The sequence below is a fragment of the Musa acuminata genome, chromosome BXJ1-9, assembly GCF_036884655.1.
Source record: "Musa acuminata AAA Group cultivar baxijiao chromosome BXJ1-9, Cavendish_Baxijiao_AAA, whole genome shotgun sequence".
In the NCBI taxonomy this organism is placed as follows: domain Eukaryota; kingdom Viridiplantae; phylum Streptophyta; class Magnoliopsida; order Zingiberales; family Musaceae; genus Musa; species Musa acuminata.
Window position 1 is genome coordinate 1,393,970 of NC_088335.1, and position 17,929 is coordinate 1,411,898.

At 36.2% G+C, this 17,929-nt stretch overlaps 2 protein-coding genes across 4 annotated transcripts; one reads left to right on the forward strand and one right to left on the reverse strand.

Moving 5' to 3' along the window:
• Positions 1-46: 46 nt before the first annotated feature.
• On the reverse strand, positions 47-12,434 carry LOC103996716 (adenylyltransferase and sulfurtransferase MOCS3-2). Of its 3 annotated transcripts, XM_009417686.3 has the most exons (12): positions 12,063-12,434; positions 10,065-10,157; positions 9,751-9,806; positions 8,992-9,056; positions 8,801-8,875; positions 8,615-8,693; positions 5,124-5,162; positions 4,909-5,017; positions 3,474-3,592; positions 3,173-3,292; positions 608-653; positions 47-523 (listed from the first exon to the last, which is right to left on the reverse strand). In XM_009417686.3, the coding sequence occupies exons 1-12, from the start codon at positions 12,337-12,339 to the stop codon at positions 273-275; spliced, it is 1,329 nt and encodes a 442-aa protein (XP_009415961.2). In that variant the 5' UTR covers positions 12,340-12,434; the 3' UTR covers positions 47-272. The 3 variants fall into 3 exon arrangements, with proteins under 3 accessions (XP_009415961.2, XP_009415960.2, XP_064937810.1); XM_009417685.3 differs by having other exon boundaries at positions 47-653; XM_065081738.1 differs by lacking the exon at positions 12,063-12,434 and adding an exon at positions 10,809-10,936 and having other exon boundaries at positions 47-653.
• A 413-nt stretch (positions 12,435-12,847) lies between these two features.
• LOC135592340 (poly(A)-specific ribonuclease PARN-like) lies at positions 12,848-17,310 on the forward strand. The gene is made up of 8 exons (XM_065081739.1): positions 12,848-13,217; positions 14,113-14,243; positions 14,324-14,506; positions 14,598-14,710; positions 15,081-15,197; positions 15,286-15,400; positions 15,472-15,687; positions 16,229-17,310. Exons 1-8 carry the CDS (start codon positions 12,913-12,915, stop codon positions 16,876-16,878), a joined length of 1,830 nt encoding a protein of 609 aa, XP_064937811.1. The 5' UTR covers positions 12,848-12,912; the 3' UTR covers positions 16,879-17,310.
• The last annotated feature ends 619 nt before the right edge of the window (positions 17,311-17,929 follow it).

Consider the following 17,929-nt stretch of genomic DNA (forward strand, 5'->3'; position numbering starts at 1 on the left):
GACATGAACAACATTCATGAAGATATTGCTGAAAATTTTGATGATATACTTGCGTATTTTTTTTCCCCAAGTTTCTATTCACTTTGCTTTTGTGCACATCCAAAAACACAAAATCTAGTAGATGAGTATTAACATACAAACTTATAAATTACCCGACATTTAACCACATTACAATCTGACTTGTGTCACTTGAGGTTGTCCACTTTAGCAGGAACCAAGTAATGACACCAAAAGATCATCTAGATTTGCAGCATAAATTCCACATGAGTTCCCTAGTAAGAGGGAAATGTGTGGTCAACATCTTGAGACCAAGATTGGAGCCCCCCGACGATATCTTTGGCCGAAGGAAAACCATTTTTGCTCAGGTAGTCAACAGCTCTCTGGGAATCATTGCCTCTTCTACAAACCACAAACAGGGAAGCACACTTGCCAGAATCTTGTGCTGCTTGCTTCAGAGCTGAATCGATGGTTGAAAGCTTATCCTCCAAATTGGATAGTGGAATGTTCATCGACTTGGGAATAGCTGCAATTTTGAAGTGGTGTATTGGCCTTACATCCACCAGTACATGTGGCTCACCAGTATTAACAATTTCATTATATTCTTTACCGGTGATGCGAGAGCTTTCTGGAATCAGGTTCAGTTTCTCAGATGACTGCATCCAATAAAATTTACAGATAAAAAATCTTAGGCATTTTGGTTGCCACAAAGAGTACACAACTGAAAAAAAATCAATGAAAAAAATGTAACATAGTAATCTAGGGAGCAACATTAAGTAATTGTAATTGGAGATGAACAAGCCAACCTGTCAGATACAGAACTAACCCAACATAAGTTGAACAACAATGGTCAGCACTGATACTGTCAATTTGAAATCATATCATCATATGATAAAAGAACCGAGTATCCTGTAGTGTGAAAATACTGCATTATTTCCGACATAGATTTGGTCTCCAGTGGATAATTTTGGTTTTTTGTACAAGGATATAACTATACTATCATCATTCTGAAACATACTTGCCCATAAGCTATTCGACACAGATACTTGTTCATACAAAGCTACTTTGTATAGTTATATACAAAGCTACTAGGCACAGCTACTCTAGAAGAGGCAGCATAGGCAGATCGAGGTGTTCCGATGAATCAGTTTTAGTTTAGGTTTACGGAACAACTTGTCCGACAGAAGATTATGCATTTATAGAATTAGCCAATCTAGATATCAGAGTACCGTTTGATGATTTAACTTTAGTAAAGGAAAATGGACTAGTCTTGTTTGTACAATTCAAGTACTGCTCGAGTTTTATAAACCCAGTCCCAACTAGAGAACCTCTTTTTCTAAAAAAAGAAAGAGAAACTGAAATGAAAAAGTCTATCCAGCAGAAATAATTGAGAAAAGTAGTCATGAGATTCTTTTTATCGGTCAATTTAAAAGTAGCATACACTAGGACCATTATGCTGGAAAGGAAGTCATCCTTTTTCCTATATTTTTCGTTCTTTCTCCTCTACTTATCTTCTTCTTTCTATCCAATTTCCTGCTGGAATCAATTTTGCAGATTATTAGCTTTACTTTACTAAGTCCAGCAACTTGTTTATTTGAGTTTATTATGAACTCCAAACACAGAGGCTTAGACTGTAAATAGTGATGTCAAGCTGGATGTGATCAAACTTGGATAACTTCTACAATTCAAATACACGGAACTGACGAGGACGAGATGGACGATCACAGGGCATGGAGATGTGCCGCTGCACACATAGATCTTGATGTGAGTGATTAGGCCCACTAGCCCGGGCCTGATCACATTAGGATGTGGTCCATGATCATCTGGTGTGATTGCTCATGTGATGTGTGATTATTTATACACATACTAGATATATATATATTTGCATGCGATGTAGATATCTATTAAATATGTATGTGTGTGACACATCATATTAGGAGATCAAATCAAAAATCTCCTCTTTTTATAATATTAAGTCGGTAAACGTGAGGTAATCAGATTGACCCACGTGGTCTTCCATCGTTATAGTAGGGATCGATTCCCGACGTAGGTTGAGTTGGTCGAGTCACTCAAGGCTCACCTATTTCACGATTTGCTATCTTGCCTACGATATAAAGATGTCACTAGTGACCTAAGGACATGGTGTGCTTGGTCGAGTCACTCGATGGCATATTGTCGAATCAGACTCATCTTGTAATGATGGTGATGACTTAACCGAACACTATGGTTGGTCGAGTCACTCGAGGCCATAGTTCGGAGACCGAACGGGACGAGAATCACAAGGAGTTGTGATTAGCAAGAGTTGTTTACCTTTACGGGCTTAGCGTAATTGGTCGAGTCACTCGAGGTTACGTTAAGACATCGATTGGATCCCGATCCCCACTAGAGATCTGTCGGGGGTCTCCGATTGACATACTGGAGGGAGTTGTGTGATTCGCGAGAAAATAATGGGAGTAGATTAAGATAGAAGTTCTAGCGCATCTGATTTTATCTTTTGGTTTCTTCAGCATTCATCCAAGCTTGTTATATTTCTAATTACTATTTTAGGAATGTTAATTATATATATATTCATATGCATAAAACCGGATTTCATCTTTGGTTTCTCCAGCATTCATCTAAGCTTGTTATTCTTCTCATATTCATTTTAGGATGTTAAGTCTACATATATTCATACATATATAGATCTATAAAGACTTCATTATGCAAATCCAACTGCCTCTTATGGATTATATTTTTGCTACCAACCTTTTCAATGCCATGGGCAAATGCAACAATCTATTATCTTATACTGCTTAAATAGATATTCATAAAATATTTTTTGCTGAAACTAGAACCTAACCTAGGGGAGAAACCTAGCACTTCAGTAGGAACCTATGGAAACATCTGTTTCTTGCATCAAATGCCATATTGACACGCACAACCAGATCAACAATGGGTTTTGGAAAATCAACCATAAATGATAGCTGTCGAATTCATAATGAGTCGCAGAAGTCATTGTAGAACAGAAATTAGTGGCATATAAACTTTTCAGGATATAGCTAAGTTACAGGATAATATGTGTAGTAGCCAGAAGTAACTTTATTGACCACAAAATTGAGTTGTCTATGCCTTCAGAGAATTAGACCAAACAAGAATCAGATTTTACTATGAAAATCGTGCGAGGCAGCAAGCTTACCTTATCAGACATTGGAGATTGTGTGAAGTTCTCATAATCAAAACTTTGAAAATTTTCTCTAGTAAATGCAGCATTTTCACCACAAATAAGACAAGCTGGAGATCTTCCTCGAATCTTGACCTATAAAAATGTATAGAATCTTAGACTCAAGTAATTTTATGAAATTTATAGATGCCTAACATTAGATCAAGAGAACAGAACAATGTTTTGCCCAAAAGGATTTAAACAATTGCATAAAAGAGGAAAAGGTAATACTTATAGATACGAACACAGTCCTTAGTGAAAGGATCAAGTTACATACAGTCCGAGTTCGAGAAGATAATGCATCAAAAAGAAGCATTCTTCCAGAGAGAGGTTCACCAACAGCACTAGCAACTTTAATAGCCTCCAGAGCTTGGAGAGATCCGATCACCCCAGGAACTAATCAGACAATAATGACATGTTGTATTAAACCATCAATGACAGTTCAGAACAAGTAACACATATATGGTAGATAATGTTGAAGAAATAGCTCCTAAATTTATAATTTCACTTCATAAGCATAAAAATCAAGCGAGGAAAACATAAATAGGAGAGATTTCCAATTTCACATAGCAGCTTTATAAGCTTTTGTATTACTGTAAGTTCAGAGTTATGCTTCAACCCTTCTCAAGCAAAATTCAAATAGATAGCTACGAAAGCAAAACAATTTATACCAAACGTACGTGAGAATGATCCCTTATCTTTATATGACTACTTGACTAGGATTACTTTGCATAAATACAGAGAAAATAGTGCTAGTAAAATTTACAAATCAAACTATGGCACTCTGACAAAAACTTCAGCTGAAACAGCTTTTGGTACCCTTATAAGTATATATTACTGCTATTCAAAGTTTGAACTCTATATTATGCCAGATACAAGCACAACTAGTTTAAGTATAGAGTTGTTAGATATAGTAAAGGTTTACGAATCAGATACACATGTACAGTTTATGAAACTGAGAGTTGATAATGTTATAGAGTGCTTCTTAATTCTTACCACAGATAAGTAATTCACAGTTTATGGTTTATGCCACAGTAATGTACTACTTTTCAATGGTATCAAGATAATCTAATTACCAAACACATGTTTCCACATTATTCTTTTAAAGCTGCACAGTGTCACAAATGCATGTCAAAAGGTTAATTAGCTGTCAATAAAACGAAAGGCCAGAAGCCAAATTTGACCAAAAAAAATTGTAGTTAATACTTAATACATCAACTGCTGTCAATGAGTGATTAAGAGTTTCAAAGCATTTTTTCATTTAAGTCACCATAAAACCCAAGAATTTCTCCAAAGATAAACACCTAACAGTTCTAAGAGTCATAGACAAGATGAACTTTTCTTTTTATTTTCTTCATCACATATAGGGCACATCCGCATGTCTAGATTCTCGATATGCACTTCAATTGCACGTGTAGATAAGGAAGCCCCTTTACTAACTTATTGGGAAGACTGGATTAATATCTAAAAAATCAAGTACTTGAAAGAGAAGATTGCATCTGACTGGAACAATAGCCAAAAAACTTTATCGATATAGTATGATCTGTTACCAATTACAAAAGTTGCCACCTAAAGGCATTCAAGCATGGAAATTAACAAAATTACTGATGATATAATATACTTCAAATTTGATCAAGAAGTTCTCATTTTATTAGATAAGCTTCCACGATCTTCAAACAAGTAAAAAAGAAACTAGACTATATGCAACTCACCTACCCCGAGAACACCACTGTCAGAACACCTTTGACATGCTGCAGAAGGTGGTGGGGTTGGAAAAAGGCAACGATAACATGGACCTCCATTATAATTATACACAGTAAGCTGCATAACAAAGTTGTTACTTTTAGCTATTAATAATGAACAATTTTCAACTCAAAATTGGTTTATATATGGCAATAAAAGGAACCTAATTTTCAGACAAGTTTACCTGTCCCTCCAAGCCTAGTGCTGCCCCAGATACAAGAGGCTGCAGAGAAGAGAATGAATCCACTCAGGAGAACAGATCTCAAGAGAAACTAACCTACTGAGTTCAATATCACCCTGCAGATATTCTAAGAGCCAAACTTATACATGCATATTCTTGTCGGTCGAATAGAGACCACAATCTTATTATGATTGTATACAAAATAGGTTCTTTGACACAATCTGAAACATTTCTTTTAGTGAGACAAATGCAATGCACAAGTTCTAGAAAGCATAGAAATAAAATTCAACATAAAATATACTACAACAACAACAACAAAGGCACAAGTCATAACTATTTGGGGTTAGCTACATGGATCTTTTGCCACCCTTAAGATTTGTAAAGAGTCATATGTTTAGTCAAGTTCAGAGTATTTAAATCTTTATTTATAATTTATATTAAAGTCTTTTTATGTCTTCCTCTACTTCTTCTCATACTACTAACATTAATAATTTCATCTCTTCTAACTACTATATTTGAATATTTCCTAAGCACATGCTCATACCATCTTAAACAGTTTTCTCCCAGCTTATCCTCTATTGAAGCGATACCTAATTGTTCACGAATAAAAATATTTCTTTTCCTATCTTTCTTAGTAACTCTTGATATTCATCTCAACATTCTCATCTCAACAATACAAACTTTTTGTATATGTTGTTTCTTAACTGCCCAACACTAAGATCCATAAAACATTGTTGGTCTCACAGCTATCTTATAAAATTTATCTTTTAATCTCAAAGGTATCCGATAATCACATAAGACTCCTAACACCTCTCGTCATTTTAACCATCCTATTTTTACTCTATGAATAATATCTTCATCGATCTCTCTATCTTGTTGAATAATTGATCCAAGATACCTAAGACTTTTATTTAAAGGGATTTCTTGTCCATCCAACTTAACTATATTCTCTAATCTATTCCTGAAATCACTAGAATTACATTATATATATTCAGTTTTAGTTCTACTTAATTTGAAACCTAATATGATTTGATTAACGATAACCACATAAACCAATATATTCTACATCATGGAGCATATCATGATTTGATTAACAATACATAAATATTAAATCTTACTGTAATTTGTTATACAATTGTCAAATAGTTTAGGATCTTAATCTTTATAGTCTACTACTACTATAGTCAAAAGACTATTGGTTTTGGTTATTTTGATTTAATTTGATGAATAAGCAAATGCTTATCAAATTCCCATTGTTTTGCTTCGGTACATGGCCACAATACCCACATATTACAAAGAATACGATATGCTTTATCAATTCCCTAGAAATTTTCCAATTCCTAATATATAATTAATTAAACAGGTATTTGAAATGAGCATGAATATAGAGCCATCCTAGACAAACTTGTTCATGGCCTAATATTCACCTACTTATTGTTTAAACCAAGGTTCTCAATTTCGGTCCGTATTGGTGGGTGCAAACCGTCGGGGCATACTAATAGTACACCCAAAAAGAGTTGAAAAACCTCCAAAAATACCTGGAGGTAATGGTCCAAAAATATCATGATGTACCGAACGGTACGCTTCGATAACAGTCAAAATTTGGGGCGTACCAACCGATACACCTCGGTAACAATCAAAATCCGGAGCATACCAATCGGTATGCCTTGGTAACAGTCGGATTTCGATTATTATCGCTTGGTAGTTGGTACAGACCCTGTATCGCCCGATACAGGGTCAAAACACTGGTACCGCCCGGTAGAGGGTGGTCCGCATACTAATATCCTCTCGGACAAGAAGTTAATCATATGCTTATGATTTTTTAGTTAATAGTATTTCACTAGATAACTAAACAAATTGTATTGTTATTTCTGGGTTAGTACATAAGCTACTACAGAAGCAATACATAAGCCACAAATGTGATGGGCATTATTACTTTCCTAGTCATTTGTCAATTTTTCTATAATTACTTAAACAGATATATAAACGAGTATGAATATGATGCCATCCTAGACAAATATGATTATGGCCTGCGCTCACCTACTTATTGTTTAAACTTAATCATACACATACAATTTACTAGTCAATGATATTTTACCAAAACAATTACAATTTACAACTATTTTGACATGAACACCATATGCAACCATGTACTCCATGAGCCAAATCGATTAGCCTCTAGATCCTGTATTGGCAAGAGCTTTGTGCACTAGACTGCCTTTTGCATACTGCATGTTGTACCTTGGTGAAGGATTGGGCAGAATGAGACTCCATATCAGTACCTAAAGTGGACTACTACATACTAACAGGGATGCCTTGAGATGGTTAATATAGCAATTCATGACCTCAGCCACCCAAATATTTAAGGCAATTTTTATAACATTAGAAGTGAATCTTTGATTTTGGACAACTGAATCCTTGACCAGATGGGATCAAGGTCTGAATCATTAGAGCATGCACATATAACTGCTAAAATTATCACTTGTGCAAAACATTTTATGGAAGGACCAACCTGGTATGGTCAGACTTTGTGCCCAAGGTATAAAAGTGGTGCAATTGGTTAGAACTTGGCACTGATGTTCACAGTGTTATCCCAATCTCAGGCATGACTACAATTCTATAATTATTAAGAATTGGTGGGAAGTGTTGCTATTTGAGAGCCAACATAGATACTGAGTGTTCAAACTTCAAATTTCTACTCAAACTTTAAAGCTATGAATTATGGATACATCAAAATTCAAATTACTTGTGTTATCTGTATCAGATACAAGACATATACTTTTCTCAAGTATTAAAGTTTTGGACAATTAACATAAAAACTATATACTTTCAGGATACCAGTGTGTTGCTCTAGATATCTCTTAAGAGGACCTTTTTCCATGAGTGTTGACGCTTTAATTGTAGAGTGGACAGATAAATATTAGAAATTTGTTTTATCATTCGTATCAAGGTTCACAATTTCGTGTAGCTGTAGCGTATGGATCTGAACCTAGTGTACCAGTCAAAGCTAAGACTGGTATTATACCAGTCCATACCAGTTTACCAATTGGCAGTACACCAGAATGTATCGAGTTTTAGGAGAAAAACACTGAAAAGAGATGAAAAAACAAAAGACAAGAAACTACCTCGTACAAGACTTATGTTATTAAGAAATACTCCTTCACAATGAATAGATTGAGATGCTAATCAATTACTTATTATCATTTATCATTATATCTAATTATATATTCTAATACTAAAATTTGACTGCCGAGCTTAGTTAAAAACAATCCCAATTGTGATACATGTGTCATTTTGTATTCTATTTTTTCAAAAGATTTGATGTATCAACATATTTGCCCTGTCCCGTACTAGCATCCTGTATCTCTAATAGAATTTCATAGCTTTAAACAGTGATGAAACCGAAAAAAGACTTCTTGAACCAACACAGAAGCTTTGGTGGTTGCATATATACTTCAATTTCACATATGTCAATTACAAAGACCAAGCATTACCTTATCCAGCAAGACACAGCAATCACTAATCATGTAACGACTTGGGAGATTATCTGTTGCATCAACAACAATGTCATATCTTTAACAATATCAGTAGTCTTGGAAAACAAAATAGTTTAGCCGCATTAGCAAGAAACACTACAAATAAATGATGTCCTGAAAATCTATGGGCTTCATTAAGGATACTTGCTGACTATATCCAAAGCATTCACTGCCTGCAAAGCTTCTCGATGTTCAACCAACTTGACAGAAGAATTAATTCTGGAACCAAACAATTACATCAGACAAAAGTCCTGTCATATAATTCAAGAAAGAAAACAACCAAATAAGCAATCTTTCTTATACTCATTCAAAGCAAAAAAAGGATATCTACATACGCATGACAAGAAGAAGCTGCTGATTTCACTTTTGATTGCCCAACATATGCTTCTGTGTGGATAATCTGAATCAGTGTCAGGAAGAATGAGAAAATTTTCGAGAAAATTTTCACACTAAAGTAAGAATTCAGCCATAAAGAGAACCAGTATAGAATAAATTGTGTTAGAACTTGGAAGCTTTTTCATAAAGACCTCAGCAACGTAAAACAACATTGTTTGGCTGTTAGAGATGAAGGTTGTGTTATATGGGTAATATTTAGGTTCCATTTTTTCTATAATTATTCAATTGGTAAAGTCAAAAACTTCTAGAGAGAAGAGAAGTCAAACATGATGCAGGAATTCATATTACTAAGAAAATTATTACAGTTGTTAATTTAGCACCAAAAGAAAATTAAATTTGCACTTTCTCATCATTTTATTACACATCAAAACTACATACCATGTTAGAACTTAGAACAACCAACTAAATACTTTGTTTAACAAAAACTATGCTTTTTTCCCCCCTTTAAGATAAAGAATAAATGCAACATTATGAGATAATTGATTCTAAGCCAGCCTTGCTCAAACTATCTATATATCACATATGAATAAAATTTACAAGAAGCACAAGTTTGTCAACCTATCCATTAGCTCTATATTTTACACATCTTGCAACTGGTCAAAATCCAAATAGTATTTCCATAATCCATTATATACGAGAGAGAAAAGAGATATTAGGGAGAACAGATAAAAGGAGAAAGAAAAAACCGATTTGCATACTTGTCGATGTAGGTTGTTTAGCTCAACAATGTCACTGTCCACAATGCCTAAGCAACCTACAAAAAGAAAAACCGAGTCTAAGTATGAAACATAAGCCATAATAGTTCAATAGGTTACTTGAAAAGCAACATTGAAATGTTCACAAATTTAGAGGCAATATGTAGCCAATAAAAAGAAGAATAATCATGGTATGCTAACTATTGTTTTATAAACACCTTGTGCAGATCCAAAATTACATGCAATCAGAAGGAGATATATCAAGTTGTATATTTAGATGAAGTGAACTTCAAGTGTAGACAGTCAAAAAATAATACCAACACCACATGCAACAAGGTACATAGCTACAGGTGATCCTAAACCTCCAGCTCCAACCACCAATATCGAAGACTTTGAGAGTTTCAATTGCCCTGCATAGTACCAATTGATAATGGTCACTACATCTTAGTTGATGCCAAAGTATGCTACTAATTATAAAACTACCAAAAGCAATAACAATGGCTAGATAGAAAATAACGAAAACCCATAAATTAAGGGGTAGAATTGGCCTCAAATTGTCCTTTCCTAGAACCAACTCAGATTTGGAACATAGTAATATACACTGGAAAACATATAAACATAGTAAGATGCCTAAACTATAAATTTACTCGCATATGAATCAACATAGAATGAATATGTTGTAGAAAACTTTCATTGACCAAGGTGCTGCAGAAAATACACCACAAAGAAAAGGTAATCACTACTTTACTTTCAGAGATGACCATGGATAAAAATTAGCAAAGGTGAATGTACTGAATATGTTCCCAAATCTGTTTAACAAAATTAAATACATAAACTAGCATATCTGAGGTTCAACTTTGGCAAACTACATTAATGGCTTGTTATCTTATATGATATTATTGGAATCAGAATAAAAACATGACTTACAAACAAGAAAGGGAAACACATCATGAGGTTCCTGCTAATATGCAGTCCCGAAGCAAACAATTTTTTTGAATGTGACAATTGATTAATAAGAGTACCAGATGCAGAAGATAGAAACCAATAATATCATCTCTTACCAAATGAAACAGCAAAGCCTCTTAACTACCAACCAATACCCAGCCCCCCTGATAATAATCAGCGCAAATTAGTACCATCCGGTTCAGTACACTTATTTGTTACAACATCTGAATCGCACCAGCTCCACATCCTGACTCGACATCACAGAAGCACAAGCAACAAGGCACAAGATATATGTAGTCGCATCAAACGAGTACTCAAGATTCAAGAATGAGGTAAAGTTCAGCAGAAAACAATCAAGCATCTCTTTCACTAGTTCTTCCAAACAATAAAGAGCTGCAATATGCCTCCTGACAAAGAACTTTTATGAAAATGTAGCCTTCTGCATTAAAACATAATAAGCAGGTTGCAAATTTCCAATGTGGCATTGTTAACTGCAGAGTCCAATAAATTCTAAACAAAAATTGTCTCTAATGTATGGAAAAACCTCCCCAGAATAGATTTCTAAAGAAGCTGCTAATTTTGGAAAACTTATTATGGCATTCTACCCCGATAATAATACAGCCATAGACAACATTTCTTCCTTATTAGAACTCGCAAGTCTTTTGACATTACAATTGACATAAACCACCTTGCTTCTCTTTATAATTCATGACTGGATCTGTTAAACTGACTGGATGACAACAGCTGACTGCAAACACTTATCGTGGTTGAGCAACTAAAGAGTAAATTCAGAATATTTACTAAATGTTGACAGAATACACAGACTAAACGTCGCATTACGCATTTCCTTGCCAATAAATCCTGTGACAGAAACCAACATTGGTTTGACAATATAATAGATTTCTCTTTATAATATCTTTGAGATAATAAAATAGCTCTAGATGAGAAAGAAAGTGCCTTACCATTACTGCTAGAGAACAGTGGGCATGTGCACGAGTTATTTGACAACAATCCCGTACTTGGGGAAACTACTTAAGTGTAGTTGAACTGTGAAATCCATTAAAAGGCAATGCGTTTGACATGGCATCAACTATATAACAAAAGGTTGCTACTGTTGGCAGATTCACATCAACAATATTTTCAAAGATTACCATCTGACAATAGAGAGCTTTTCAATTTTCATATGATGCAAATAAACGAAAATAACTGTGTTGAAGAAGCTGTTAAAAGGTACGAAGGAACTTCCACAAAACTAATATATCAATTAAAGCAAAGAATTGAGGAATATAATTCTAAGGCAACAAATGGAGAATGTGATAAAAAAGAGAGCTTGACATAGAAGAAAGAATTAAACCAAATGACCGACGAACCTTCGACTCCGAAATCAGGAACCAAGAGGTGGCGACTATATCTGTGGATCATCTCCGGGCTCAAGCCGCTAATGGTAGCGCCATTCATCTGAGGGCACGAAAGCGAGCTCAAACTGCAACTTCCGCTCTTGTCCTTCTCCGCGGCACCCCGAGGCTTGATTTGCGCCTCAAGAAGATGAATTCGGCTCTCGAGCTCCTCTTTGTCCGACCTCAGCCTCTCGATCTCGCGGAGGAGGTCCGCACCGGACGACCCGCTGCCGATTTCTTTCGAGTCCATCCCCAAGACTTGCTGAAGAGCGTTCCACTGGGGAGGAAGAAACGGCGGTGGAAACTGGGGAAGGTGGTCTTTTTCGTTCCAATTCAAGAAGGGTTACGACCTTGATTCGGTTCCCTATCCATACACGGTTGGGCCTTTTCGTTCCGGGCCGAAGCAGCCATGCAAAAGTTTGATAGGAGACGTGGGTTCTCAGAAACCTGACGCGTGGATCTCGCCTGTGAGAATGCTTCCATGGTCCTACATGATCGAGATGCCACATCACCCCTGAAAGATATTGATACTAATGTCTGATTCGTGACCGTGGATCAAGGTTGACCTGATTTTGACCGTGATTGACCCTTGCGTCACTCATTCGACAAATACACTCATAATTCTCTTATTTGAAGCAAAATTAATTATGTCGAAAAATTAAATTATATATATTCTTTCATAAGCCATAAAAAGGCCATAACGGGGAAATGGGGAGCCCAAATATAAGCCCAGACACAAACTGCATCCTCCCTCTGTTCCGTCTCACCCTCACTAATATATAATGAGAGGGAAGGGGGGAGTGGGGGAGCGAGGGAGACACGGATGGCCGCCGGCAGCGGGAAGCAGCGGTGGGCCGGCGCCGTGAAGCAGGTCACGAAGTCCAACTTCGCCGCCGCCCTACAGCAGCTCAGGACCGACGTGGACAGCGCCGACTTCGTCGCCATCTCCTGCCGCAAGACCGGCGACTCCGTCGCCTCCTCCCGCCGCCACCCGTGGCACCGCGTCCTCCCCATCGACACCCCCGAGGTCGCCTACCTCAAGGCCAGGCTTGCGGCCGAGTCGTACGAGATCCTCCAGTTTGCCGTCTGCCCCTTCCGCCTCCGAGGTTACAAAGTCCTCGCTTACCCGTATGTGCTCTCTTCCCATTCCAAATTTTGGATTCCGGAATAGTTATCGTTCCTTTCGGGTCTTATCTTCGTAATATAACATTTGTTTCACATCAGAATTTTTTGATGTTATGTTGTGCTTGATTATCGGATAGGGATGTGGGCGAAAGATGACTCATTTCTTTTAGTCCTTAGTTAGGAGAGCATTAGTTTCCTATCCCTTTCTTTTTCTTTTGTTTGTTTTAATGTTATGGGCTGGTATTAACTGTAATTGCTCAAAAGGAACAAGTTAATTGATCTTTCTTTTTTTTTTTCTGCTTTGCGTGGCTTTCGATTCAATTTACATCAGCATTGGATAGCGTATGGTAGCCTTTGTAATGCTGTAGGAAATAATGAGCGAAGATGATCTAAATATTGATTATTTAAGAATATAAATATGTAGATCATGTCTTATCTAGTGGCTTAAGCTTCTTTATGCAATGTCATTGATCAAGAATTTAACATGATATTGAGGTGGAAAGTTCAATACTCAAAATTAGCTAGACCACACTTATAAAATTGATTCTTGATTCACGTTCACATGTTGGGTTGAGTCATTTGCCTTTCAAGATAATGTCTCATCTACTGGCTTAAGTTTATAGATGCAATGACATCGACTAAAAATTTAAGAAATACTTATAGATAATCCATTGTAGCCTCTTATTAATGAGTATTGTGCCCCTTTGGACTTGGAGCTAATTGGTAGGAAAAGCAATTATTTTATCGTCAAAACTTAGAATTGAATCTCATATTGAGAATTAATTAAATTATGTCTCTGTGCCTTGTATTGTAACCTCAGGGCTTTTTCTATTCTTGCTAGTGCAGTTTTCAGTATCGTAGCTTTGATGTTTAATAACATTGTGCTACCTGGTTACAGGTACAACTTTCACTTATTTCCTAGGGATGAAATAAATTTGGTTGCACCTTCCTATTCCTTCTCATGTCAAACTTCATTCCTGACGTCTATGGCTCAAGAAGGTTTTGATTTTAATGCCTGCATATATGATGGTAAGTTAGTGTGAATGATAGATTTAGCATAAGAAATGTCCTTAAATATGATTAGATTCAGCACACAATTCCTTTGGCAGGGATTTCATACTCATCCCGAGTACAAGAATCTATTGTCAAGGAAAGAAATCCCATCCCTCAAATACAACCAGTATCATCGTTTTCAAGCCTCTCAGTTGCTGATTCAATTTTTATGTCCAGAATTAAGTCAAGAGTTGTGCACTGGTGGAATGTTTGTAAAGAATCGAGTAACACAATTGATGGTTGGTTCAGCAGTGAAGCATGAGGTTTTTTGTTTTTTCTGCTAACTTGAGTGGCTTCTTACTGTGTTTATTGTCTTGGAATATCACATAGAGGATTTGATCAAGTCCCTGCGAAAGCTCATCTCAGGTACTGAACTATATGGTTCGAGGCCTTCCATGAGCATCAGTGTCTGCAGTGATCGTCAAGTTCAGTTGGCTCTGCAGGTGCGATCTTTTTTACTGAATTTAGGATTAGTTTAGGCGTATTTCCACTCAATTGTCTAATATTGCTGCCAAGAACAACTGGTTTAATTTCTTTGGATCTTTTAATGTAATAGCAGTTCGGGAAGTGCTTCCAGATCCAGACTATCTAGCTTAAAAGAAAAATTAGAACTAAGACCTGAAATTAGCTAATAGCAACTCATATGGAGTTGATAAAACATAGTGCTATGGTGATCAATGTGGATTAATGCTTGATCATCCTTTGCCTCTGTCTTCAAAGAGACAGGGAATTCATTTAAGTTGAGAGATCCATGTTTTTGGAGAACGGTGGTACTTCTAAACTTCCATTTATGTTTTCTTTTTTTGGTTGCAGACTGTCAGTCATATTCATGATAACATTGTACCTCTGGTTGTTCCAGACAAATCTGGAGGACCTAAGGCTGTACGTATAGTGCTGACTAGCTCAGAGGAGGATAAAAATCTTCTCATGGTTGTTTCTCAAATACATGATATATCATTTTTATTGCATCTGTTATGTCTGGATTTGTAGTTCATCACATTCTTACTTTCTGTTTTAGACCGAGATTCAAAATCTTGAAAATGAGCAGAACCTGAGAGTTCGGGGATTCCGGGAAGTGATTGATGTGATTTCCTCTTCCAATAAACCAGTCATTGGTTATAACTGTCTACATGGTGATTTTCAAATTACCCTACCCACCTTTTTCTTTTATCTAATCTGCTAATATTAATTGCATTGTTTGCAGATTTCACATTTATTCACTCAAAGTTCATTGCCCCTTTGCCCCCAACTCTCTTTGAATTTATGTGCTCCTTGAGGTTGGTATTCACTAACATAATTGATATCAACTATCTGTCTAAGGAAATTGGCCCTTTGAGAAAAGCAAAGAATCTACCTGCCACTCTTAGTTACTTGAAGAGGCAATTCTTTATGCCTATTGATATCGAACTCCCTCCAAAAGGTATTTGTCTTATTGGCAGGTGTCTTTTTCTCCTGTCACATAAAATAATTCTGTATATCTTTGTTATCCTACATAAGCAACAGAAATTTATGGATGACTTGTTTTTCTCAGTCAGATTGATTCCTTCACCAATTTCATGTTATAAGCTTGAATCACCATCTGTCACATTATTGTTGACATCAAACTACTTTTAGCACAATTGTATTTCTTTTCTATAATGCACAGTTTTTGTGAATGTAAAAACAATCAATTGGGCTGCCATAAGAGTTAGGATAGAAAAATCTACTTTTTTGTGGGAAGAATCTCCTCCCCCTGCACAAGCACAAGGTAGACTTTTTTTTCCATAATGATCTGCACAGATCCTTTATAGAATTTTGAAATCTCAATAGATTTGTGTTTTTGGGGGAAAAACACCTGTCTTGCTTGACATAAGCTCACTTCTCCTGCATAGTTCACTTTAGTCATATTACATTTTGTGATGATCTTATTTGTTTGATTTCTGAGCTCAGAATATGATTTTTTTTTTCCTTTTTAACTCCAGCCGCTGAAGAAAAGAGCAACAAGGCCATTCATGGAAATAATGTTCTGCAAATAACTTATTTATTTGCAGCACTCAGTGCATTACTAAAACTGAATCCTGATGGTCAACTTCCTCAAGGACAGAACATCATGCCCATTGAAGATTATTCAAATATCTTTTATCCCATATGCACTAGCCTACAGGAACCTGATGATGAGCTTAATTATCTGATGGAACATGCCCAGAAATCGAGCACTGGTAACTTAGTGTTTTTGTGGGGATTTAGTCATTTGATTTCTTCTAAGGAGCTAAAACGTGAGCTACAACAAATTCATGAGGTGTTCACAGAAGATTTCGAGTTACAGTTGATGGATGAGACTTGTGCAGCTGTTGTCTTTTCCAGATCAGGTTTGGCTGAGGCTTTACTGATGGAAATGGGATCAGGAAAGTTTTGTTCTGATGCTTTGTCAACGAAGACATCAGGGCTGAGAGCAGCAGGGTATGACGCTTATCGAAAGGTTTGCATGTCCGATCTTTGGGAGGCATACTTGGCTGATTCCTTGGAGAATATACTGTCCGGGTCAACCAATAGTCTGTCAGCATCTTCCGAGAAAGATTCATCTGAGGTTTACTGGAGAAGTGAGTCAACAATTGATCTAAGTGATCTCTAGGAAAATTATCTTATCGTCGGACTTGAGTTTGGTTTTGAGATATCCAAGCAAAGAACAAATCACCAATACAGAAAGGAATTATGAGATAGTAAAACCAACTTTGCAGAGAAACTTCATGGTTTCCCTTATCGGTGTTGAAGCCCATACCATTGTGGAATGCCTAGCTTCTGTACGTTGATTTACTTACAAAATTTTGACCAAGTGATGCTTTATAACACCAAAATGAAATTTTAGGTAATTTAGGCATTTGTAAATGTGCATTTCATTGTAGCATCATCTTCAAAGTTTTGTAGAAAATTCAGATTAATAGTTGATCATCCGATTACCAAAAGTCATACCGTTTCCTAGTAAGAATCATGTACTTGTTCAGCATAAAATGATGATTATTCATTTTGGGTTTGTTACTTAAAGAAGTATATGCCTCCTTTGTTACTTTTTTATCCAGATTCAACTGGAAAGTTTTGGTTTTGTCTTAATGATGGAATACATTCAAGCATAAAACTGCAGCTCTATCTCCAGTGCCTCTTGGTGAAGCATGGCAAGTTGTTAAGGTAATCCACTTCATGTTCTTAGATTTTTATAAACCCAGCGAGAAAGATACAAGTTATTACCCTGCACATTATAATGGGATGAATTCGCTTCTTTCCGCAATGTTTGTACTTAGATTAAATGGTCCCTTTGTATTAATTGAATGTTACTGATTCTCCATTGTAACGATGCTCTTGCTCTTGTAAATTAATAATTGTGAAGGTCTATCAACTTAGGATTATACATTGTCTTGTCAAGAGCAGGATAGTAGTGATGCAATTCTCAGTTGTGAGAATACCATTGCATCAAGCTCCAGTAAATGTGGATATCAACACACAAACAATTTTATCTACAAACAAAGAGATCATTCTCATGATTGGAGTCCTGGTCATAATACATGATAATCTTGGCGTAGGTGCCAATAAAATCACGTTTAGTCAGTGAATGCATGAAAGATGCATATGATCTTTGTGCCTCAAAGTTTGAACGAGTATTTTGTTGGTTTATATCTTGGATTAGATGG